General features: G+C 46.4%; 1 protein-coding gene across 1 annotated transcript in view; it reads left to right on the top strand.

The window, feature by feature from the left end:
- chd6 (chromodomain helicase DNA binding protein 6) overlaps positions 1 to 11,357 on the top strand; it is a 54,213-nt gene extending 42,856 nt beyond the window's left edge. Inside the window, exons 38-49 of the mRNA XM_080783135.1 lie at positions 1 to 541; positions 1,117 to 1,422; positions 1,918 to 2,143; positions 2,690 to 3,763; positions 3,898 to 4,004; positions 4,906 to 5,427; positions 6,039 to 6,464; positions 6,574 to 6,723; positions 6,848 to 7,120; positions 7,314 to 7,451; positions 7,552 to 7,656; positions 8,291 to 11,357. The exon at positions 1 to 541 is cut by the window's left edge and continues 218 nt beyond it. Coding sequence (XP_080639261.1) covers positions 1 to 541; positions 1,117 to 1,422; positions 1,918 to 2,143; positions 2,690 to 3,763; positions 3,898 to 4,004; positions 4,906 to 5,427; positions 6,039 to 6,464; positions 6,574 to 6,723; positions 6,848 to 7,120; positions 7,314 to 7,451; positions 7,552 to 7,656; positions 8,291 to 9,193 — 4,771 coding nt within the window. The 3' untranslated portion in view covers positions 9,194 to 11,357. The remainder of the gene's footprint in view (positions 542 to 1,116; positions 1,423 to 1,917; positions 2,144 to 2,689; positions 3,764 to 3,897; positions 4,005 to 4,905; positions 5,428 to 6,038; positions 6,465 to 6,573; positions 6,724 to 6,847; positions 7,121 to 7,313; positions 7,452 to 7,551; positions 7,657 to 8,290) is intronic.
- The last annotated feature ends 14,175 nt before the right edge of the window (positions 11,358 to 25,532 follow it).

The raw sequence follows: 25,532 nt of genomic DNA, 5'->3' as shown, positions 1-25,532 counted from the left end.
GGCGCTGTACCTCCACCCTCATCACCTCCACCCTCATCACCACCACCACCAGCCGCCGGGGGCCAATCCCGCGCTGGCCAACCCGCCCCACTGCTGCCTGTACGACGCCGCCGCCCACTATCACCACCACCATCACCACCACTTCCACCACCACCATCACCACAGCCCCCCCAACGGTCCCCCCGCTGCGCCCTCCCCTTCCTCCCACCCCGTCCAGCCCCCGCCTCCCCCCGCCGAGCCGCTGGCGGGGGCCCCGGGTTCGGCCTCCCCTCCCCTCCCGCCCCCCGGGCTGGGCGGGAGGGGCGGGGGAGGGGACTTCCTGGACGAGGGCCTGGAGCTGGGCAAGTCGTCCAAGGACGTCCTGAACGGGTTCCCCTTCAAGTCTGCGGCGGGCGGACAGAGCATGCTCAACTCCTACGGGGGCGGGACTCTGGGCCTCCTGGACGGCCCTCTGAGGAGCCACGCCCTCCTGGTGGGGGGGCAGGGGACCTCGGAGGAGAGCGACCTGATGCCGCCGTCCATGGAACTGGACCAGTTACAGGTACAGCTCAAGGTCAAAGTTGGACTTTATTAGTGAACCATTAAAGGGACACTTCACCCTTTTTGCAAAAGAATATATGTTAATGACGTTTAGAAGCTTTAGAACACTTTCCTGGGGGTCTTTATGTGTGTAATATGTGGTTTTAGATATTTTAGATTGTAGCAGTGAGCCCAGTGTCTCTGATGTCATGGACACTGGGCTCACTTCCTTCCTGGACTACAGTTCCCATAATGCTTTGGTGCACTGCTCCTCCTTGTGGATAGGGGAGGTCTGTCTTACTGAGACCACATGTAGTCCAGGAAGTAAGTGATCCCAGTGTCCATGACATCAGAGACACTGGGCTCACTGCTAAAATCTAAAATATCTAAAACCACATATTACACACATAAAGACCCCCAGGAAAGTGTTCTAAAGCTCCTAAATGTCATTAACATATATTTTTTAGCAAAAAGGGTGAAGTGTCCCTTTAATGGTGAAACAGCAATAGTGAACCATCAAAAATAGTGAACCATCAGCAGTGAACCAATCAGAATAGTGAACAATCTCTAACCCGATTGGCTCCCGTCTCTCTCCAGGCTCCGTGGGGCACAGACCACTCAAGCCCCGCCCACCACATGTTCAACGAGGCCGACCCCATCCTGACCCCCAGCTTCCTGGAGGAGGACGAGGAGGAGGCGCAGGCGGTGGACGCCGCCGCGGAGGAGGGAGCGACTCTGGAGGAGTGCCTGGGCCTCCCTCCTCAGCCGTCTGCGCAGACGGGAGGAGACGCAGCCGCAGAGGAAGGAGCGACTCTGGAGGAATGCCTGGGCCTCCCTCCTCAGCCGTCTGCGGGTGGTGCAGTGGTGGAGCCGCTGGAGTCATCCACTTACATGCTGTTCAAGGTGTGTGGGGTGAGGGGTGGAGTCAATTCAATTCAAAGGGCTTTATTGGCATGAATAAATAAATTTAAATAAATAAATACATTTATGACATTACCATGTCATAAATGATCCCCACTGGGGATCATTCTTGACATGGAAATGTGTACGAATCACTGGTATAATCAACATTAGGAAGCAAGCCCAAATAAGCAACTACACTTTACAGACGAGCCCAAAACATTTAATCGTTTTGCTCAGAATTGATGCTCAGATTGAGGTGATATGAGTTTATCAGCGTTTCTAACACTAGAGAAGGGGGGACACAGTGACTCCAAAATGGCCGATTCCTACTTCCGGTTCACAGGGGCAAATCACGGGGTCTTCTTTGCGGCTTTTTTCGTTCATTCTGTTGGCACTGGCTCCAGAGTGCCGTCAATGGTGATGGCATGTAATTGGTTAATGTCTGTTTTATCTGATTGAACAATGTAATGACTGTGGTTTTATTCGATTGGACAGGACCTCACAGCGAGCCCTCCTCCACCCTATGCACCGCCTCCTCCTCTCTCCCTCTCGGACATCACTGCCCAGCCACCCCGGGATAGGCTGAGCCACTCTGACGTCACAGACAGCCTAGCCAATCCTGAGGAGGAAGAGGAGGAGGATGAGGGAGGGGCTGAGGGCTTTGAGTTTGAGAAGGAGGAGGGAGCGTCGCCACGGCAACCAGGAGACGAGGTTCTAGAAGGTATATATCTATATATATCTGTATCTATTCTGTATCTATCTATATCTACCTACCTACCAGTGTGTGCAGCAAAGTGGCTCAAAACCTCAGCCTCAGGGCCTAAAAGTCTAATATATCCCCTGAGCCATGGGGTTATCCCTTTGGCTTAGTGGTTACGATGTTTCCAAGTGGGAGACCCGGGTTCGGAAGGAGGAAGGCGGGAGTGGAGAGGAGAGCATGTATTGTGTATGCCAAATTGTCTGCATAATGTGATTGGCTGAATTCCTGGCCCGTGAGAGAGAGAGGCTGAGCTTTGCATAACGTTTGTGCCAATATAGTGGCGGAGAGAGAGGTAGGGAGAGAGAGAAGAGGTTGGGGAGGGGAGGAGCAGAGGAGACTCAGAGGATGAGAGATAAAGAAAGATAAATGTGAGGGCCACGTAGCGGAGATGTGAGGTTTGCGTAGTGGCCCGAACCTCTAGTATATACACACACTCCAAATGTATTCATAGAAGGTCAATCCGTTCCTTTTCTGGTGCTAACTTTAAACATCCCTGCTTTCTTGTAGGTGCTGCTGATCCCATGGATCCAAGCCTAGCAGGGCAGGAGACCGTCATGGATCCAAGCCTAGCAGGACTGGAGACCGTCCAGGGGAACCTCAGTCAAGGGGACCACCAGGAAGACTTACCCGACCAAGAGTATCCTTTCTTGGGAAAGCTGGAGCAGGAGGCTAGCCTTGGGTGTCCTGAGGCCATGGAGGAACCACAGGGGAGCTCCATGGACAGAGCAACAGAGGGAATGGCGGAACAGTCCAAAGTGCACTCGGTGTTAGAAGACCAAGTGGACCTGTGTCCTGCAGTGGACGAGGAAGGTTTAGAACCTGAACCCTGCTCCATGTTACTCGCTACAGCTCCGTCTGATAAGGACCAAGATGGAGGTTGCTTCAAAACGGAGCTCTCTCTGGATCAGAAATGCTGTGAGGGCAAAGGTCAAGACGGTGGCGACACAAAGCATCAAACTGTGGGATTGTCCCTAGAGGAGATGTGCCTCAATAAACCTGACTCCACCCTGCCTGACGTTCTCCCCGAGAAAACACACCCACTGGATCTGCCAATCAAAGCGGAGGAGACCAAGATGGAGGCTATGGAAGTAGAGATACCCACGTACCCCAACAGCTCGGAAGTCAAGCTCGCAAGCCTCCTGGGACCCGAGAGCTTGATAACCAAAACCGAGCAGGATTTCAGCTATTCTGATGTGAAGCTAGAAGCCATGGAGACCTCTTGCTCAGCAGGCTCTGAGATTAAAACTGAGGTCAAGCCAGAGGCTGTTGGTTTGGCTGCTTATCCGGACAGCGCTGAGCTCAAGCCTGACATAAAGCCAGAAGGTCTCGGGTTCGAAGCGTTCCCAGACAGCTCTGAGATCAAACACGAGGCCAAACAGGAAGAACTTGGGTTTGCTGCTTATCCAGATAGTTCTGAGATGAAACCTGAGACCAAGCCCGAAGATCTGGACTTCACCACCTATCCCGACATCAAAACAGAAGCCAAGCAGGAGCTGTTGGAAGCCGACAGCACGGTGGAGCATCCGGATGGACTGGACGTCAGGGCAGGCCAGGTGAAGGAGGAGCGACCCAAAACACCAGGTATGACCCTCAAAATAGTTATTATATATTACATACATTTAGTTATTGACCCTCAAGATTTGGGATTAACTCATGTACATGTGTCTGGGATGTTTGCAGGGTTAGTGTTAACTCATCTATTTGTCTCCCTCTAGTGGCCGTAGAGATGTTTGCTCTTCCAGACCTTCATGACTCCAGGGAGCCGACCATCGCTCAGCTGCTGCAGGAAAAAGCCCTTTACTCCTTCTCTGATTGGCCAAAGGTACTGTCAATCACTTCTGTATTCTCGGAGTGGCCAAAGGTCACGTTACTTTGGAGCCACATTACTCTGGCAAACTGTTACGTAGAAAGTAAGCATGATTTAAATGTCCAACAGCACACGAGGACAGCGACTTTCTCGTGGTTCAAACCACATTTAAATATGTCACACTTTTCTTTTCTTTTTTTAAAATACAATACAAAAAACAGTTCACATTCATTAGGAATATCTGTGAAATACACCTTCTTAGTCGACTCATGCAATTACCCAGTAGAGAGGCGGGTGAAAACAGGCAGAGGATCCTATTTGATCCTATCTGAGTGCAAGCACGGACCAGCGCATGTTCGCCAACTTTAATCCGGTCGTTTTCCGCATGTCGGACCAATGACTGGTCGGAAAAGCATACGGACCCCGGTGGCTCTTCAGAATAGTAGCTTGCGGCTGAAAAACGTGGCGTGTGAGGTAAACTTGAACATGGCGGGGAAGGAGTTTACAATATTCTTTTCTTCTGCAACTCTTGTATGTTTGATGAATTGTTTCCGTTTCCCATATATATCAAACAAACAAATTACTCATCTCAAACAAATCATATTTTTGGAGGGAGTCTGACATTAATGTTTTTCCGATCTGATTGCTTAGACCACCCACACTTAATTAACTGCAGGGGTGTGGAGTTCAATGGTTTAACCTGGAAGTGGATCCGTTCCCTTCCGGTTTTACCTGGAAGTGGTCATAGAGACCTATTTTAGAGATTTATGGGTACGAGGAATCCAAAAGACCGGAAGAACCACCGGAAGTGTCTGCAGGCACACATTAAAATGTCTTAAGTCGACATTTTGTTTCTAGTTGGATTTGTTTTTGTTTTTTTAACTAAAGCCTGCGGCCATTATGCTTCCCCCTACAGGACCGAGTGATCATCAATCGCTTGGACAGCATCTGCCACGCCATCCTGAAAGGGAAGTGGCCTTCATCCAACCAGCAGTACGAATCACCCTGTTCCCTGGCTACCAACCCCAGCTCCCTGACTACCAACCCCAGCTCCCTGACTACCAACCCCAGCTCCCTAGCTATCAACTCTAGCTCCCTAGCTATCAACCCCAGCTCCCTAGCTACCAACTCTAGCTCCCTAGTAACGAACTCTAGCTCCCTAACAACGAACTCTAGCTCCCTAGCTACCAACTCTAGCTCCCTGGCTACCAACCCCAGTCCCCTGGCTACCAACCCCAGCCCCCTGGCTACCAACCCCTGCCTGGCCAACAGCCTGGCCCAGCATCAGCACCACCGGGCCAGCTTCCTGCAGTCTACCACAGCCCCAGGATCCAGCCCTGCAGGCCCAGGAGGATCTGTCCCCGTTCAGGCCAGAGTGCAGCAGCCCAATGCTGGCCTGCCCTTCTCCATTCCCCCCCCTCTCACTAGACTGCCCAAGGTGAGAATATGTGGTTGTTTTTTTGTTGGGGGGAGGGGGGGTGACATAACCCAAACCGTTGGCTAACAGTGATGATTTGTACTGTTTTGTGCTGTTGGTGTACTGTTGGTGTACTAACCGTACATTAACCCGTGACAAACTATTCCGTCCGCCAGCTCACCTCTATGTGCACGTCTATGTGTGTCCATTTGTATATTGATCACCCGTATGTGTCCATATGTATGTTAACAACAAGCACACCTCTCTGTCTCTCTGTCTACCCCTCTACCACCCACCCACCCCTCTACCACCCACCCACCCCTCTACCACCCACCCATCCTTCTACCACCCACCCATTCACCCACCCACCCCTCTACCACCCACCCATTCACCCACCCACCCCTCTACCACCCACCCCTCTATCACCCACCCATTCACCCACCCTCCTCTCTCCCACCCACCCCTCTACCACCCACCCCTCCCTCCACCCTCCACTCTACCTACCACCCACCCCTCTACCACCCCTCACTCTACCTACCACCCACCCCTCTACCACCCCTCCCTCCACCCTCCACTCTACCTACCACCCACCTCTCTCCCACCCACCCCTCTACCTACAATCCACCTGACAGTACAAGCCACGGGGTGGTGGCTGTGGGGGCGGAGCTTGGCGCTTCACCTCCTTGCCTCTGTTGCAGGAGAGGCTGGTGGCTCCGCCCTTCCTCCCTGAGTTGAAGCGAGCCGGAGGTCGGAGGTCGTACGACTATGAGGCCACGCCCGCTCCTGGAGGTCAGAGGTCGTACGACTACGAGGCCACGCCCCCTCTGCCCGCCTCTGCCGGCGGAGAGAAGGCGGAGCCGGTGGTGGCCCCGTCCTCTCACATGCTGATGAATGGCTGGCAGGAGGCGGGGCTACTGGTAGCCATGCCTCCCTCCATGCAGGAGGCGGCGATAGACCTCACCAAACCTCCGGGAGACTCCGCCTCCTCCGGTGAGACGGTCCATCACAAGGCCCCGCCCCCCATCACGGCCCCTCTGGACATGGCAACCATCCTGCAGGTAGAGAACTACTTATAACTGACTAATTAGCTAACTGGCACTACCCTGCTTCTCATAATGGTACTGGGTTAGGGTTATTATAGGGTGTAATTCTCATGTGGCCCACCAGGCGGGGCTCATCCATCCTGTCACGGGACAGATCGTAAACGGGAGCCTGCGGGGCGACGACGCCCTCCGGAGGAGGAGAGGAAGGAGGAGAAACGTGGAGGCGCTGTACTCGGAGTTCGCCAAGAGGGGGCTCCACCTCCCTGAGGCACAGGTGGGTGGATGGCCGACAGACAGACAGACAGACAGACAGACAGACAGACAGACAGACAGACAGAGAGACAGACAGACTCCTCTCCTCTGTACACTGTTCATTCTCTCCTCTCCTCTGTATACAGGGCAGGGTGAAGGTGATCAGCCACCCTTCCGTTTCCTCCTCCACCTCCTCCCCCTCTCCGTCGTCGGCGGCGGCGGCAGACCGTCCCGCCGGCGGTCCTCCCACCCCGTCTCCGTCGCCATCGGCCCCCCAGACGCCCCCCACCGAGACCCCGGCGGCCCCCCAGAGCCAGACGGAGGTGGTGCTGATGGAGCGCGAGGCGGCCACTAAGGGCCTGATGGAGTGGTTGAGACAGAACCCAGCGTACAGCATGGAGCTTCCTGCCTTCGCTCACGTATGACTCCTCACTCTCTCTCTCTCTCTCTCTCTCTCAGGTCTTCCCTGCTATAGGCAGCTTCAGATTATTATTATTATTTCCAGAGCAAATGTATTAAATATATCATGACATCATACAGACTTGACACATTAAGTTATGTGTTATGACATGACACCCTCTCTCTCTCTCTCTCTCTCTCTCCCCCCCTCAGTCAGGAGGGGTGCTGCATGGTTTCGTGGAGCGTCCCAAACAGAGGAGACATCGTTGTAAAGATCCAACCAAGCTGGACATCAACTCTCTGACGGGAGAGGAGAGAGTCCCAGTGGTGCACAGAGGAACTGGCCGCAGGGTACCGCACGCACACACACACACGCACACCGTCAACAACTGATCACATTGTTGTTATGCAACGTTTCAATTGTTTACTCCTGTGTTTCTCTGCATTACAGCTAGGTGGCGCTATGGCTCCAGCCATCAAGGAGCTGTCTAGGTGGTTGGATGCCAACTCAGAGTACTACATCGCTCCTGATTGGGCTGATGTGGTGAAACACTCTGTAAGTACACTATAAACACACTGATATTACATAATGAAATTGTATATTATATTTATGCTAGGGTTAGGGTATATTATATTGTATCGTGTTCTTGCAGGGTTAGTAGATAGTTGGTTAGGGTTATTATTTCATAAGTTATGATCTTATATTTATGTTCTTGCAAGGTAGATGCATAGATAGGTGGATATATGTATTATAACTATTATATTTATGTTCTTGCAGGGTAGATACATAGATAGGTAGGTAGGTGGATAGACGTAGATATAACTCTTATATTTATGTTCTTGCAGGGTAGATGCATAGATGGGTGGATAGATGTATAGATAGATATAACTCTTAATATTTATGTTCTTGCAGGGTAGATGCATAGATAGGTAGGTAGGTGGATAGACGTAGATATAACTCTTATTATTTATGTTCTTGCAGGGTAGATACATAGATAGGTGGGTAGGTGGATAGACGTAGATATAACTCTTATATTTATGTTCTTGCAGGGTAGATGCATAGATAGGTAGGTAGGTGGATAGATGAATAGATAGATATAACTCTTATATTTATGTTCTTGCAGGGTAGATGCATAGATAGGTGGATAGATGTATAGATGTAGATATAACTCTTATATTTATGTTTCCAGGGCTTCCTCCCTGAGCTGATGTTCGGTCGCATCCTGACCGAGCCGCTCAGCCGCGACCCGGGCTCCCGCCGCCGCGGCCGGCGGCCTCGCAGCGAGATGCCCAAGCCCCTCTCCTTCGACTCGGCCCCTCCCCCGCTGTTCCTCAGCATGGAGTCCACCATGGTGGCGCTGCAGAACCTCCGGGGTTTCCCCGGCGGCCTCCCCATCTTCCACCACGAAAACAACGGCCTGTTGCCACGGCTGCCCATGATGCTCCACGGCATCCCGTGGATGTCCGGAGGCCACGCGCCTAACCCCGCCCCCCCCGCGGCCCCGCCCACCCTCATGGTCTCCACGACGACCACGGCGTCGTCTGGAGCGCCCAGCCCTTCGTCCTCCTCTTCCTCCTCGCGATGTTCGGCCACGCCCCCTGGAGGCGTGGCCTCGGGCGGAGGCGTGACCTACAGCTTGTCCACGCCGGGCGTGCTCGCGGGAGGAGGTGGCGAGGAGAAGGCGGGCTCGGCGGAGGGAGGCGGGGCCAGCCACCACCTGACGTTTAACCCCTTCCTGATCCCGGGCGTGTCGCACGGCCTGCTCTACCCCCACCACATGTTCCTCCCCCCTCCCCCCCACGGGGGGGGTATCATGGCGCTGCCCGCCATGCCCCCCCTGCCCCCCCACGGCCTCCCCGCAGAGAGACGGATCAAGACGGAGGAGCGGGACAGTATGACCCCGCCCACGGTCTCCTCCCTCGGCCAATCAGAAGAGGGAGTCGCTTCCTCCCTCGGCCAATCAGAAGAAGGAGCCACTTCCTCCGTCGGCCAATCGGAAGAGGGAGCCACTAACTCCCTCGGCCAATCAGAAGAGGTGGCGGAGTGTCAGACTGAGGAGGGGGAGGGTCAAAGAGAGGAGGCGGGTTCTTAACTGTGACTGACAGCTGATCTCCAAGCTCACAGCCAATCACCATCACCGCACGTTGTGAGCTTACAGATCGATAACAGCGGTGGGCGTGGCTTACAGATCGATACAGCGGTGGGCGTGGCTTAGTTTGATACAGCGGTGGGCGTGGCTTAGTTTGATACAGCGGTGGGCGTGGCTTAGTTTGATACAGCGGTGGGCGTGGCTTAGTTTGATACAGCGGTGGGCGTGGCTTAGTTTGATACAGCGGTGGGCGTGGCTTAGTTTGATACAGCGGTGGGCGTGGCTTAGTTTGATATAGCGGTGGGCGTGGCTTACAGATTGATACAGCGGTGGGCGTGGCCCAGTAGGACTCTAGCCCCTCCAGTGTGTTTGTACCACATAATGTGATGATTTGGTTGGCCGAGCACGGAATGTGATGATGTATGATGATGAGAGCGCCCCTCACTTCACACAAGTGTGATTGTTTTAAATTGAGCTCCTAACATCGTCCCTCACATCACCTCAATCTGAGCCTCAATTCAGAGAGTAACACCGCTAAAGATCCTGCTTGTAGTCTATGTGGACGGAGTTTGGGGATGTCGATGACGTCACACCGTGGAAGCAAAACGTTGCCTAGCGACGGGAAGCCAAAATACAGTAAATATAAAAGTATTCATTGTGGATTATAGAAATCAAAGAATGACGAGATTCTCGTCATCTGGCAGAGGCGGGTTTTAGCGTTATACACGAGAAATCTCGACGTTGACATAGATTGTGTTAACGGTCCCACTAACCACCCAGCTATAGCGCCCCCGTGTGGACAGTAACGGCGAACCAGCGATGTTGGCACGATGGAAACAACAGATCTGGCTGGGGTGAGTTACGAGGGTCTCTTCCATCTACCGGAACAAAAGAATCGTAACTCTGTTATTTAGTAATAGTATAGTTGTAGGCAGTTGAAAATAGCTCGTTTTCACCATTTCGTCATTGGGTATGTGATACAATATTCTTTTATTTAAATATCCTTTTTGGAAAACCTGCTAAAATAAAACGTGAAACCGTCCTTTTAGTCAAATATACTAATGCCAATGTGTATGAACTCCTCACAAAGAGTTCGGAAACGAGGTACAGCTTGTGAGAACCGGGCATTCATGGAAAGAGCAACACAGCTAAACGTGTGGATAGTGCCCCTTAAACAATTGCCAAAATGGCAAATGGTTGGTATTCACCCTTGCTTTGAGTTCCACTCTTCCCCAAAAAATGACACATATTGGCCATTTTTACACTACAATTTTACACTCGGTGTTAGGGAACTCAGTAGCGTGTGGAAGATCCATACGCAGCAGATCCATAACAGCTCCTCATGCTGGTCACCAACCTAGACACATTTTGCTGTGGGATGGCATCCCATTCCAGATGAATTGTTTTTATTCTTTTCTTAGATCATGTTAGTCTAAAGGAGATATCTTTATTCTTTATGTTGTACTTTTCAGACAGTCCCCTCTTTGCCCAGAGGTGGAGCCTAACCATGAAATATTTTGCACAAACAAAAACAAGAAACATTGTCAGCCAGGCCACACGGGGGTGGTAGCGACTCGCGAGCAGGTCTTATAGGGCCCGACAAAGAGAAGGACAGGAAGTAGACACACGTAGACACCCCATTGGTTGCTGACGTTCATTGGTTCATATATTGGTACGCCACGCCTAACCCTAACGGGTGCATGTGTTTGGTCCGACGTACAACAGTCCTACAGTCATGAGTCAGACTCCCAACCCTAAACCTAACCGCTATATTGGTTCGCCACGCCTAACACCAGCCCTATTGGAACAGGAAGTCCCATCCCATACCCTAGATGTTACAGCCAGGTTACTGTAACCCTTACGTCGCAACTTAACCCAGGACTGTGATTGGTTGCACCCCCTCATAAAACCGAAGGGAAGAAATATGCCACAAAAAAAATTGAAAAAACATACAAGGTACAAAACAAAAATGGTCACAAGGACGACGTCTTGAGTTCCGGTTTTCCATAGCGATGCCGTCCTCGCCTTGCTTTCCCCTCCCAAGGATGGGATGGTTTCCATAGCGACGCCGTCCTCGCCTTGCTTTCCCCTCCCAAGGATGGGATGCTGTGGAGCTTAAAGGTTAAATGTTAAAAGGGAAGTGTTTTGTCTCTGTTTTCTTTGTTGTTTTTTTTAGGGGGGGGGGGGGGCAGAGAAAAGGAGAGCAAGACTGACATAAATATTAAGCCGTGGGGGGAGGGGAGGGGGGCATAGAAATCTGAATCTGTAGGAGGGGGGGGGGGGGGCAGAGTATAAAGGCTTGATATACTTTGTAAAAAAAAAAAAAGAAATAGCAGATGTACAAACACCACAGCACTGTGTGAGCTTGTAGGTCTGCTATCCCTCCCTCGAAGCGACCTGTTCTGACATAATGTTTTAATATCCTGTAGACTAAACTTTATCAATATGTAAATCTATCGCTGTATATTGCTGTTTTTTTTGTTGTCGTTGTCTTGTTTACGAGTGCCCCATGTTTATTTTTATCGCCTTTCATTTGATTTTGTCACTGATATATTACTTGACATTTAGTGTTTCCTTTTGTCTGCGTTCTAATCAACCCCCAGTGTTTCCTGCAGTCAACAGACTTGAGTGTACTGTACTGTACTGTACTGTAATGTACTGTACATTAATGCATATTAATGCAACATGCTGGTTTCAGTTAAACCTGTACAGCATCACATGAGTCACATCATGACCACACTTTAATTTTCTGATATGAAAACATTTTTATTTGCACAGTGTTTCTTCTCGGTGGATATGTACGTTGTATGTTTTTGTTTTTTTATCATGTTTTTATTGTGTGTGCGTGTGTATGTGTGAATGCATGCGTGCATACACACACACACACACGGTGTGTGTGTGTGTGTAAGTGTGCATGCATGCGCACACCTGCACACAACCTCTCGCCCACGTCCACAATGTATTTCTTATTGTCTTGACCTAAAAAAAAGGAAAAACCTTTTCTCATTGAAAAGACATTATTGTTGCCTTGTCACAACTTCGGTGGCTACCTATAATTTATTGTATTCTGTTTTCTCTTGCATTGCCAAATCTTTCACCAAATATGTTTTTTTTTTCTTCTTTTTTTTATCCTTGTTTTCATGGCGTATAATCAAAGTTAAAAAAAATGCCTTATTTAGCTAGTGCTTTTTTATATAGATGTTTGGTTACATCTCCATATTGGAAGTTATATATCAAGGTATTTGTGTTTTAGTTGGTTTGGTTGTATGCATACATGGCCTCGGTGGTGTGTTTTAATGTGTCAATAAGGGTTATGGTTAACCCTTATTGACAGAGTTAGGGTTAGCCTAACCTTAACACCTAATGTGTCAATAACACGTACAGCTTATACTTATATAATTATACTCGTTAAAAGGCTCTCAGTCGGTGTTTATGTTACCGACACTTCAGCAGTTAATCAGTCAATCACTCCAAGCACAAGAGAGTTAACAAGACTGAATTCTTAAACAGTGCCTCCGAAATTAGTTTCTCTTCACTATTTGCTCTTTATTTGCGCTTTACACACATGCACTTACGGTGATGACATCACACTGTCTTGGTGACATCGCGGATAGAAGAGTCGCGTCGGTTTCCTGCGGTCTCACGAGTTGATGATGTCATGATTTCCGGTAGTGTTGGCGAGTCAAAATCTCTTGCCATTCTCTCTATTGTACGAGGCCTTCAGTTCAATAGTTCCAGACATTCTCTCTATTGTACGAGGCCTTCAGTTCAATAGTTCCAGACATTCTCTCTATTGTACGAGGCCTTCAGTTCAATAGTTCCAGACATTCTCTCTATTGTACGAGGCCTTCAGTTCAATAGTTCCAGACATTCTCTCTATTGTACGAGGCCTTCAGTTCAATAGTTCCAGACATTCTCTCTATTGTACGAGGCCTTCAGTTCAATAGTTCCAGACATTCTCTCTATTGTACGAGGCCTTCAGTTCAATAGTTCCAGACATTCTCTCTATTGTACGAGGCCTTCAGTTCAATAGTTCCAGACATTCTCTCTATTGTACGAGGCCTTCAGTTCAATAGTTCCAGACATTCTCTCTATTGTACGAGGCCTTCAGTTCAATAGTTCCTAATATCTAAGTCTGGCCATGCCAGGCTAAGTTATCACATCCAGGAAGGTATGTATACAACTCAAGGTTTTGGTTTGTTGCGCTTGTGTGTCTAAAAGATTAGGCGAAATAAGGCAACAATGTATCGAAATGGGAAACTGATTATTGTACTACAGCTACGGTAGATGTACGTTTTTTAAGAAAAAAAAAAGAAAAAAACACTTTAAACTCCCATAAGCCCCACAGCCTGTCTCACGCACATAACTTCCTGTTACTGGCTTGTTCTTGTATAAAAACCTGAAACAAACTCATGAGTGCAGTATATGACTACAAGGTCAAGAGTTTTCATGTCATGATGTGCATTAAGTGTTTGCTTGTTCCGTTTTCAAGACAAATATCAATTTTTGGTAAAACTTTTAAACGTTCTAAAGAAGGGTCACCTCAATTTCAACTCATAAAATAATGTAAACATTTATCTCTTGTCATAAAACATGTATTTATTGTACAGTCCTTATCAGCGTTGTCACATGATTGTCTCTTTTACCAAATATTCAAACTTTATATATATTTATCCAGATAATTTTGTATATTTGCACTACTACAATATGTAATGGACCCTTCGCTAAGCCCCACCCACTCCACACTGACCCTTTGCAAAGCCCCACCCACTTCACTGACCCTTTGCAAAGCCCCACCCACTTCGCTCTGACCCTTCACTAAGCCCCGCCCAGACCAAGGCATGCTTAACATGCTTCTGACCCATTGATATGCATGTTAAATAACGGGATTTCTCCATTTAAATAGTCGGTCATTTTAGTAGCGGGAGCTTCAAAATGCATTCTAAAGGCCTGCAGTAGGCCATGCACTGGAGAAAATGTGCATGACATTATTTCAATAAACTTCCCCACCTTAGCGACAGTCGCTAAACTATTTGGATTGGCATTGGACAATCGTTTTTGGGGCGGGGTTTAGCGAAGGGTCCATTGTTTTACAAAACAGACGCACACAATACTTAAAAGGGCAAAAGCACTTTGGTAGAGGTTTGGGTTGTGTAATAATTACCATGCCATGATGTAACTCCAAAATGTGGACAAGAAATCTAAAATAATTGTTCCAGTGATTAGGTGTGCGTTCGTGTTACAAACCTACAAGGGTCCATTTGGTACATTTTGCTTCCACTCAGAGTTACACAGACCTGTAAGGCCTCATACACACGTATCAAACGATGCCATTCCAATGGCAGTCACATGGTTTGACAAAACATTTTGTGTTTGATTGCTGATTGCTGCCCCATCAAACACAAATGTTTGGTCAAACCATGTGACTCACATTGGAATTGCATTGTAGCAGCCATTAATCACAGACAGCACAGAACATTCGTTTGATATGTGTCGTATGAGGCCTGGTAACTGCTTCATTCACTGTCTGAAACCTGGACTCTAATCATCCAGACAGACTATAACTGCTTCATTCACTGTCTGAAACCTGGACTGTAATCATCCAGACAGACTGGTAACTGCTTCATTCACTGTCTGCAACATTGAGGCAAGATGCTTTTTATATCCGATCTCTGATTATTAGAACACAGTTTGATTAGTTGGATCAAATACATCTGATCTGTTTAGTAGACTACTGTTGGATAGTTGGATCAAATAAGTTTAGTAGACTATACTACTGTTGGATTAGTTGGATCAAATACAGATCTATGACAGTCTTGATCCAAGGCTATACAGTTTAATAAATAGTTTATTTGTGAGGACAAAGAAAGACTGAACAACATCTTCCACAAAGCTCTCCTCGCCATGACGTCACCACCATACTGTGAGTATTTTATTGACTTATTTAGCTATTCTTATGGTCTGTATCGCCCTCAAGTGGACAGACTATACATAGCAGGCTGACAACATTAATCAAAAGGAATTGATCTGCACATCCACCTTGACTGAAGTTTCTCAAAGTATAATAATATTATACTTTGAGAAACTTCAGTCAGAGGCAAATATTATTTGCCTCTGAGATGTACAGTAGAAGTAAAAGTTCTAAAATTTGGAAATAATCCAGTAAAGCACATTACTTAAGTAAATTTACTTAATTACCTTCTGCCACTGCCTCAACTGTGACAATAATGAACCAATAAAATGTCATTAAAACACATTCCACGCGTTATAGTATAATTGACAAGATACTGTGACTGCCGGTTTAATTACCTTTGGAGCATACGCCGAAGTATTTGCGCCTTTTGATCCATGAAAATCCCCCTGAAAATAGTCCCACGATTTGTTATTGAGCCGACAAAAAAAAAGCCACTTCTGTGATCCGCCTCACAGACAAAGAGCAACGCGAGCTAAGATTGTCTCTATACCTCCGCATTCACTTTGCATTGGAGTCAGTTTCCCAGAAGCCCTTCCAAGTGAGTTATGTTTCATTTCCGGTTATGTCAGCCTCGTCACTATATGTCCAAAGACGGATTTCCATAAATCTAACGGCGAATTAAACACAAAACAAATAGCGTGTTCAGCGTATTACGCATGGAAAGACAATGAATAAATGTCGTGTATGGCGGGTTGTGCGGTGTTAAATCACATAATTCCTTGTAAAAAAAAATATATGTACTTGTTTTTGTCATTGACAATTTGATTTGAATCAAATAATATTTAGAGTTCATCTCACAGGTGTTGGTGAAAAGCACCCTTGGAATCTGTTTAGCAGCAGCATGCATGCATGCATGAACACAGGAGTATTCTGTGGCCATTATGAATCTGGTCCTGTTTAGCCAGATATCTTTTTATTATTTTAAAGATGACATTTCTGTCTGTCTGTCTATCTGGACGTCCGTCCGTCTGTTAGTGTGCATGTGTCGTGTGCGTTCAAGAGGGGCGGGGGGGTACATGTTGCATCAAGGTCTTGTTTAAACCATGGCTGTGGTAATTACTAATTGGTAGAGCCACATGGGGATCCACCATTTGCCAAACATAAACCCCCATGAAAGATGACTCACCACTGGTGATGTCACTGTCCCCGTACTGCTCAGAGGTCAAGGCAGGGCCAAAATTAGCCTTGGGCCGTTGTTGGGGCTGTGGCCCTTGGCTCTCAGGGGCCATTCAAGGAAACTGGACTGCGCAGTACTGGGTTTGAGACCCTGAAAAGGGCTCCAGGGGACCTTCATTGGCTGTTGATTGGTAAAAAAGAAAATTGGCACACACGCTCGCCATGGGGCCCCCCAAAAAACATACTGGCCCAGGGGGCCCCGTGGGAGTTAACCCGTCTCTTTCTGCTCCAACTCCAAATGGAGGTCCAACTTGTCTGATAGTGACGTCCAAACAGCAATTACATCTAGTTCTGTTTCTTCTACACTAATCTATAACTCTGAGGGCGTACAAGTTAGGGTCAGTTTTAAAGTGCAGAGGTGTTCATCAAACCATGCAATGTGTTCACAAACCACACCTACTAAATACCAAGTGCTGGACATTACAACACATTTAATATAGAAACTATACAATACCCTGCATGCATGCTGGCTTCCGTGCATTTATTTGATTACCAGCAAGGTGACATTACAAGCGCCTATGCTATTCAACCTCGTCCGAGGCACTATGAGGAGAATGCAACAGAGTTTACATCTCACTTTTTATATTGTTGAGCTCCAATGACTAATGTCTGTCTATGTGGTCGCATTCGGGTCACACACTGTTGAGCAGCCTGAAAGGGCCATTCACACTGAGCAGTAGAACTATAACTGTTCGTAAAAGCCCCCTTGGAATTTGTTTATCACTTATCAGCATGTATAGGTATAGTTGGACCTTGGGATATATGGAATTAGGAACATTGTCACCTTGTGGACTGGACACCATGCATCTAGGCCTGTTTAAAAGCCTCCATGATGAGTATAATGCTGGACTCTAAACTGTCTAAACGGCGCCTGATGGAGGGGAAAGAAACTGGTCGGAAATAACGTGTTCCTTCCACGCGCCAACGTCCAACCAGGGAAACTCCCCCCCTGTCAGGTGAAAAGGAACAACTTGGACACTCAGGCATGAAGGAAGCATGAGTTCAAGTCCGTTGCTCTCCCCAGGTTAAGGCGGAGGGTGTGTATGTGTAGAGCCCAGGATCACATTAGATAATTGACACAGGGGTGAAAATGTGTGTGTGTTAAGACTTAAGAGTAAGACCACACAGAGCAGTCGCATCAAGTCTCTGCTCACTGTCCTCTTCAATGTTAATGGTCTGGAGCAGTTTGTAGAGTGTCTATTGTTATTACTGTATACATATCTCTATCTTCTAAAATGATTGATTCTTTTCTCGCTTTATGAAATCAAAAAGTATAATTTGGCTGTTGTTGATGAGTGTTTCTCTTGACGTCACACACAGCGCGCAGAGACGCATATAGACAACAGCTAGGGACTGGTGGGGGGGGGGGGGGGGGTCCACTTTACTGGGATTTATTAGTTTAATAACTGGGGGACTTGTGTTGTTACGAACCCAGAGGACCCAAATAATGACGTACTATAGCTCAAAGTCATCACTAATGGCCTGATCCTGCTAAATGGACCTGGTTAACCCATTCTGAACGGGAACCCATTTTTGTGTCAGCATCATGTTATGCTTTAGCTATTGAAAAATAGCAGATCTACAAGCTCATAGCGCGCCACCGAGTGGCGCGCTACGAGCTTGTAGGTCTGCTATTTTTGAAAAATCAGAGAACGACTGACATTTTTTAGAATCTGATCTCAGGTCAGAATGGGTTAATCAGCCCAGTGTGTGTCCAGTGGAAACCTCGTATGAATCTGATCTCAGGTCAGAATGGGTTAAGATCCATATTAAGGACATGCCTTGTCCCTTTAGAGCATCCGTGGCCTATACTCTTGGGGGTCTTCAAACCGGCAGGCGTATAAAGCCGTATAAAAAAAGGCACTGAGGCGATGCAGAGGCAAAGAAGACCCGAGTCATACCACATCTGACCCCGAACGGATCAGAGCCCCTCCGCGTCCTCCTCTCCAACGTTTGGATCCAGCCGACCAACCATCTGTAGCCGATAGAGACTGTCTGTCTCTCTGCACTCTGACAGCATGGATACAACACAAGGTTACAATAGTTTTGGTTGATTTTTCATTTTAGTTTTGACATTAAAAAAAAAAAAAAAAAGAGTTTGTTTGAATGTGTTTCTAGAGCGGATTTGCTAGTTTTTATTTCTTTGAAAATGCTAATATTTTGTTAGTTTTTTATACTTGTCAGATTGTAAACATGTCACGTCACGTCACCGACCGCAAGGGGACACAGTGCTGCCGATTTACTTTACAGCGAAATATTTGGATTATAGATTTCATATAATCCCAAAATCTCATAAATTAACAAAAAACTTAAAAGGGCTTTTTGTCTCGTTTGTTTCAGTTACACACGAGTTTACAGTTTTATAAACACACAATACAGTTTCGGTTATAGTTATCTTTTATTTCAGTTAACGATTTTTTTCCCCTTCTCATTAGTAATAAAAAATAAATAAAAAGTATAATAACGTTTGATATTTTCCGACAGCAGCGGTGACGGTCCTCACTGTCCTCCTGGCCGTGGCCGGTGTCAGCCAGGCATCTCTGCAGCAACCTCTGGGAAGCTCTGAGGAGATCACTGTGGACCTGCTGGGCCCGGTGAGAGACACTGTTGATTTGGACAGCACATTTTGACTTTAGTTGTTAGTCAGTCTTTTGAATAATTTTCATTGTGCGTGTGCGTGTGCGTGTGCGTGTGCGTGTGCGTGTGCGCGTGTGCGTGTGTGTGTGTGTGTGTGTGTGTGTGTGTGTGTTTTCCAGGGGAGTGAAAGCATAGATGACAAGTTTGATGATCGTCTGTGGAGCTCCGTGCTCCGTGGTGTCTCTCTGCTCTCGCAGAGAGACACCAGGAACCCCATCGTCGGTTTCCATCAGCCTCAGAGGTCTGTGAGCGTCACATTTTAACTATTTTGGAAAATGTTAACATTCTTGAAAATACTAGAAATGTCTACACCATGGGTAGGAAGTGGTAATAATAACACTGGCTTGATAAGCAGGATTGTACAATCTTTGGTGTGTCTCAGTGAGTATCCTGTGAGCAATATACAAGTCTGCCAGAGAGCATGAGTCAGCAGTAGTAGTCAGTTTGTCATATCAGAATTGTTAAAAGACACATAAGGGCTCCATCTTGCGCCACCCTTATCCCTTATCCCTAAACTAATTTGCCATGTTTTACTATTTAAAAAAAACTGTTTGAAATAGTTAAACTAGCCGATACATTGAGACATTGTGAGCTTGTAGATCGGCTATTTGAACTATTTTTAAAATAGTAAAAAAATGCAAATTAGTTTGGGGATAAGGGGTGGCGCAAGATATAGCCCATAGTGCCTCACATAGGCTTAATTGTATCCTGAATTTGATCATCTTACTGGAAAAACAATCAAAAAGAGAGGTTCTGTTCTCAATCTCTTGACTGTTTTGGTTACATAAAGCACTGTGTCAACTCCCATTGTGAGTTGTGGAACAATTTGTTCACTCTCAGAGTTAAATGAACACAAAATGGTATCACACGGGGTCCTGTGTGGCCCTGATGCATATCAAAATTGGTGCTACTTGAAAATAAAAAGATATAGAAGTTGAAGATACTGCAAGAGAATCACTGAACTTAACTGCACTGGAAGCTATTCTCTAATCCGGAGTGCCTATTTAACGAGAGTGTACAAATGGGACCAAATGGACCAGTAAATTATTCAAACAGATAGAAAAGAAAACGGGCCGAACAGGTACTTTCCTGTGTGAAGGGGGGCAGTATTTCTTTAGGTTATGGTTTGGCTGAGCTATAAGAGTCAGCCATTGTGGTTTACGTCAGTGTCGTGTTCATATACAGACGTCGTGTTACGGTGGTTGGAAGTTATTCACTTCACTATTGTAAGTTCATCTTCTTTTGTGCTTTTATGAAACTTTGTTGTAGTTTTGTTACTTTATTTAGTTTACACTTCTTTGTAAGGAATACAGTTTACTTATCCATTTATATGAGCGAATCAGCCTACTTATAAGTTAATGTTTATTTTTTTGTTTGTATTTACTGCAGGGCTTCTTCTTTGTCATAAAAAAAGAGTGCATTATTTCTTCACTGTGTAATCAAATCCCGTATCCCTCCCTTTCATCTTTCTCAGGTTTGGCCGCGGCTCCAGAGGCGGGGTAGTAGGAGCCGGGCCTGTGGAGAGGATACAGTCCCGGGATGGGGAGAAGAATGCCCCCGGACCCATCTGGAGCATGGCTATACCGCAGAGATTTGGCAAGAAATAGACCAGTACCCCCACCCCCCTCTCTCTGCTGTGAAATAGACCAGTAGTAGCCTACCACCGGCCCCCTCTCTCCCCGTGCATCACTGCTATCATGACAGCCAGGGGGTGACACAGCAGCATTTACAGCCAACGCTGCAGAGACCAAAGTGTTAACAAATAAAACATATGTACAGTACATAATGAAGCTCTCGTCTCTGTCATTTACCATCACTATAGTCCGTTACCACTGAGGCCTATAAGTACATATTGATCTGCATGGGGTTTTTAACCGTTTTTAGATATGTTGGGTATTGTTATCTTTGTTATGTACTTGTAGGCCTACATCCTTGTGCCACTAAACGACAGGAATGTTGAATCCCGAGTGCCCTCCTGAAAATAACAGATTTATAAGCTCACAACAATGCATTGCATTATTGCGGCACGATGTGAGGTTGCAGAGGGCTGTGTGTGGCTGTGCAACGCCCCTGCACAGTATAGAAAGCATCCATCATCCATCTTTGACACATCTTTTTGGACCCACTTGACACCAGTGGAAGTACACTTCTAAGTACAATTTGAAGGTAGACCTAGCCTATATGTACTTTACTTGAGTGTTTCCATTTTCCAGTACTTTTAGTTAGTTCTACGTACTCCACTATCTCGGATACAAATAGTGTACGCCTACTCCGCTACATTTATTTGAAAAGTTGTGTTACTTTGCAGATTTCGATTATTACAAAACTTACATTATCCACTTCAGTCTTCAGCAACTTCAGCCATATACATTTCGGCCATTTGAAAACAGCTGATCATGTAATCTTTTGAAAATAGCTCTACTATTTCCAAATTATTTTTATACATTTGAAAACGTGTCATGATTAGACATTTTAGAGGTTTATAGGCTACAGTGAGTTAAGTCCCGCTCTCTTCCAAAAGAGCTCCTGGGTCCTGACAAGCCACTGGCACCACCTGCTGGACAAAGTCAGAGAGACACTTTGCTGCTCTGACTTTGAAACCAAAAATCTAAGTCGAGTCAGGTGCGCAGATGAGTCTGGGACCGAGCTAGGCTAAGTCAGGTGTTCCCGTTACCGTGTTCCCATTGTGACTTTTGAACTTTGGGTGTGCCTTCATGCAACAAGTAAGTGGTAGGCCTACTAGTAAGAGTTCATTCAGACACCGTCACACCAGGGTATATTTGTGTGCGCGTGTATCCTTTTGTACGAGTAAAAATGTAAAAGTCAAAATGTCCTCACCCTGGCTAACATGTTGTTGTCCTTCCCACCCCGTGCCAGGGAAGTTGTTGTTGGTTCGAGAATCTCTCTGGTTCGATTGAGATGGATAGGAATCATAGGATAGGGAGGTCTTCTCCGTGCAGGAAGTTGCTGTGGTTGTGGTCAACAGACAAAAAGGGGGCAATAAGCGGGGCTTCATCATGTATGTGAGGAAATGTTGTCTCCATCGGCGTTCCTGCTCCAGCAGGGCCTCGCCGGCTTTTCTCTGCAAAGGCAGTGGACTGTGGGCAGGGGTGGGGGGGGGGGGGGTACTGGGTGCAGTCTCTGACCAGTGGTTTGAGTCACTTCCTTATTTGCCCACTTAATTGGTGGCGTTTGGAATCCGTCAGCAGACAAAAAGTTACACGAACCTAGTGCAGTATGCACGCACACACATGCACATGCACAGTGCATGTGTCATTCTGGTGTAGGCTACTTGAATGCAAATTGTTTAAATTACTAGTTTATATATTGCAAGTTATCTGACATTCAACAATTCATATTGTTGTATGATGATCCCATGGGATTATGTATGTTATTATTATATTAATATGGACATATTTCATTTTCCCTCTGGTGTTTTGGGTGTGGACTTCGTTAACATTAAGGAAGTATTTAGACAGGTACATGGGTATCTTGGTGGTATATCGAAACTTGTGGACCAGACCCATTGCAAGATGCTGTCGTCGACCCTAAGCCATTCCAGCCTGTCAAAGTGGGCAGGGGTGAGGTGGGTTCGGGGGGTTCGCCAAGTAGGAGCTAAAAGCCTGACTTCATATCGTGGCCAGTTGGCCACAATATATAGGCCTATCTTGTGGGCGCAACATGGATTCATGCCCACATGTTCATTAAGTCATGGCCAAACAGATCATGGGCACAACATACAGTTACAGTAGTATGGATCTTCTGCTTCTTGAAGTCATGGCCACAACATACAAATCTCGTCATATGTTACTAAATCTTGGGCACAACACATATGACATTACCATAACACACACAACCATTCCATTGTTACGCAAAGATGACACTGTTGGTGATTTTGGTGTTTGACTTAACATCATCATAACCTTTTAATTAAAAAGTACAATTGGATTTACCCAAGGAGGGCAGAGATTACATTTTTAAGGATTTCTGGAGCTCACTCCAATCAAATGACAGAGAATGCTGCTTTGCCCAACTTTGTGTTAGCAAAAGCAAAAGGAACCCTGAGGGTCAAGAAGTCACTCGAGCGGGTCTGATAGGCACCAGGATTCTGATCCAACATAGAGCAAATGTAAGGGGGGGGGGGGGGGGGGGGGGGCATTTCTGAGCCTGTGTTCTCAACTTCTCATATAGTGTACAATGATGTGTACCATAACTGTCACCAGTAACCCATCTTAGGGCAGAATGGTACACCGCGTCGTGTTTTCAAATGAAATGTAGCTTCAATTATTGTCTGTTTACATGACTTTATGATTACCTGAACCTTCTGCAGCTTATTATTTTCATCTGTTTATGTAACAGATACAGTGTCTGGCCATGGGAAAACACAAGGCAGCTGATTATGGATTTCAGATCTTCATCAGAAATAAGGTAAAAAATCACACCCGTGTGAACTGAGTGGTGCAACTCCCCTCTCCCCCCTCCTCTCCTCTCTCTCTCTCTCTCTCTCTCTCATTAGCAGGCAACAGTGCAGCACTAATACTATCTCTCTCTGTTTCTGGCAAACAGCGCCCCTACTGGTACTCAGTCATACTCGTGCTCATTAATACATACATAGGTGAACACATGTGACATGTACACGGACATTGCTTGCACCACTAAAAAAAAATGTGTATGATGATGTATGACAATTGTACTGTATGTAGCCTATAGTTTATGTTACATTGGTTCACATTACTCCAAGCATTCATAACTGTGTGTGTGCATGTGCGCGTGTGCGTGCATGCGTGTGTGTGTGCGCGCATAGATAACCATTTTGGTGCTTACTTTAAACATCATTGCGACCGCAGAGTGCATTTCCCGTCAGTCAGTCGTTTGTTTGTTTGTTTGTTTGTTTGGTTGGTTGGTCACCCCAGGCATACAGTATATGGCCAGACCTTGTGAGTCGTGACATCATAAGGCAGGAATACACAGGACAAACAAATACCCAGAATCTACAGTATCCACAAGCCTCTGTGAAGAGCTTATCAGGAGCTTGTCTTTCACACACAGAATGCTATTGGCTATGCATGTGATTGTGATGCAAGTAACTGCTGGCTGACTGACTGCTGTGATGAAGCAATCAGGGCCACAAACACATTGTCAGCAGAATTGAGCAGGCTTCGTACACACCTACACAACAAATGTTCGGTCTGTGTGCGATGTCTGATTGCTGTCTGATTGCTGCTCCAATTCATTTTCAATGGGAGTCACATTTTTGTTTGATGAGGGGGAGAGCAATCAGCAATCGGCAATCAAATTTACACTTGCTGAAAATAGCCGATCTGCAAGCTCACACATTGTGAGCTTGTGAGCAACCAAGTGTAAAATGACTTATACTGAATCTCTTGTCCACTAGTGCCTTCCTAACATTTTAGTCTAGTTGTTATTTGTTGACTAAATTGTCAGTACACATAGTCTTAGTTTTAGTCACCATAGCTGGCATCAAGAAACGGATGGGTTTTACCTCCTTGCTGAAAGCTGAGAGTGCATTTGGCATAGCTAACAGCGTCACCTCCCAGCAAGGTGGTGGCTGGCTGGCTTGAACTGCTGACTGCTCAGAGAGCAGTATCAGCTCTATCAGCTCAGCCATGCCTCCAGCAATCAGCACTGAACAAGTTAACTAACTAGCCTTGCAAGCCTTTATTGAGAGGGCCCTCAGTCCGGTTGCTTCTAATTGGAGACCAACCGATATTTGGCCGATATTTCAACAATAATTTAACTTTTTTGGAAGACAGTATCGGCAAATTACTGTATGCAGCAGATATATCCTGTTTCTTAAACACTTAACAACTTGGCGTTACTATCGTAAACTAATGTTTAAGTGGTTAAATAAAGTTCAGTGTATGTGTTCATTGTATAATTAAAATAAAATGCAAATGCAATAAAATTGCAATTAAAATAAGTATGATCTGTCAACGTGTTTTGACCGTACATAGGGATGAGGGAACACCTATATGCACTCCCAAGCGTAGGTTTCACTCACTTCAGTATTCTGTTCAAACACAATAGTATCATTAGCATGGACATGCAACAGATATTGATGTGGAAGTGCTGTTTGTGTTTGTGCCTGCCAGATTTTAATTCTGTTGGTTACTGTATTGTGTGTGTAAAGGGGTTTTCCCTAGGGTGCCTGCCTGCTGCCTGGGGGTGCCTGTGGTGAACCTGTGCTGGTTTTATTTAACACATCCATTTTGTCGCCGGAACCACCCAGTACAAATGGAAAACAGTCGATAACAGCCTAGATGGAAAAATCCATCCGTATTGGGTGACAGTGTTCGTGTCAATAGCTCAAAGGACCCCTGGACCGTTTAGTGTGGTCAAAGTATACTGTTGACTCTCGCCTAGAATTTCCATGTAGTTTTCGTCAGTGAAAAAAGGCAGTCGACGATCATTTTTCGACTTAGTCTTAGTCGACGAAAACACTGTATTGAGTGAACTACTAGCCAGTATTGAGTAGGGATGTGTTTCAATAATGAAATGGTAATTATTAAGGATGTATGTTTTAATAGTTGCTGT

The sequence above is a fragment of the Protomyctophum bolini genome (assembly GCF_963924005.1).
Source record: "Protomyctophum bolini genome assembly, chromosome: 2".
Lineage (NCBI taxonomy): Eukaryota > Metazoa > Chordata > Actinopteri > Myctophiformes > Myctophidae > Protomyctophum > Protomyctophum bolini.
This window is presented reverse-complemented; position numbering and strand designations above follow the sequence as displayed.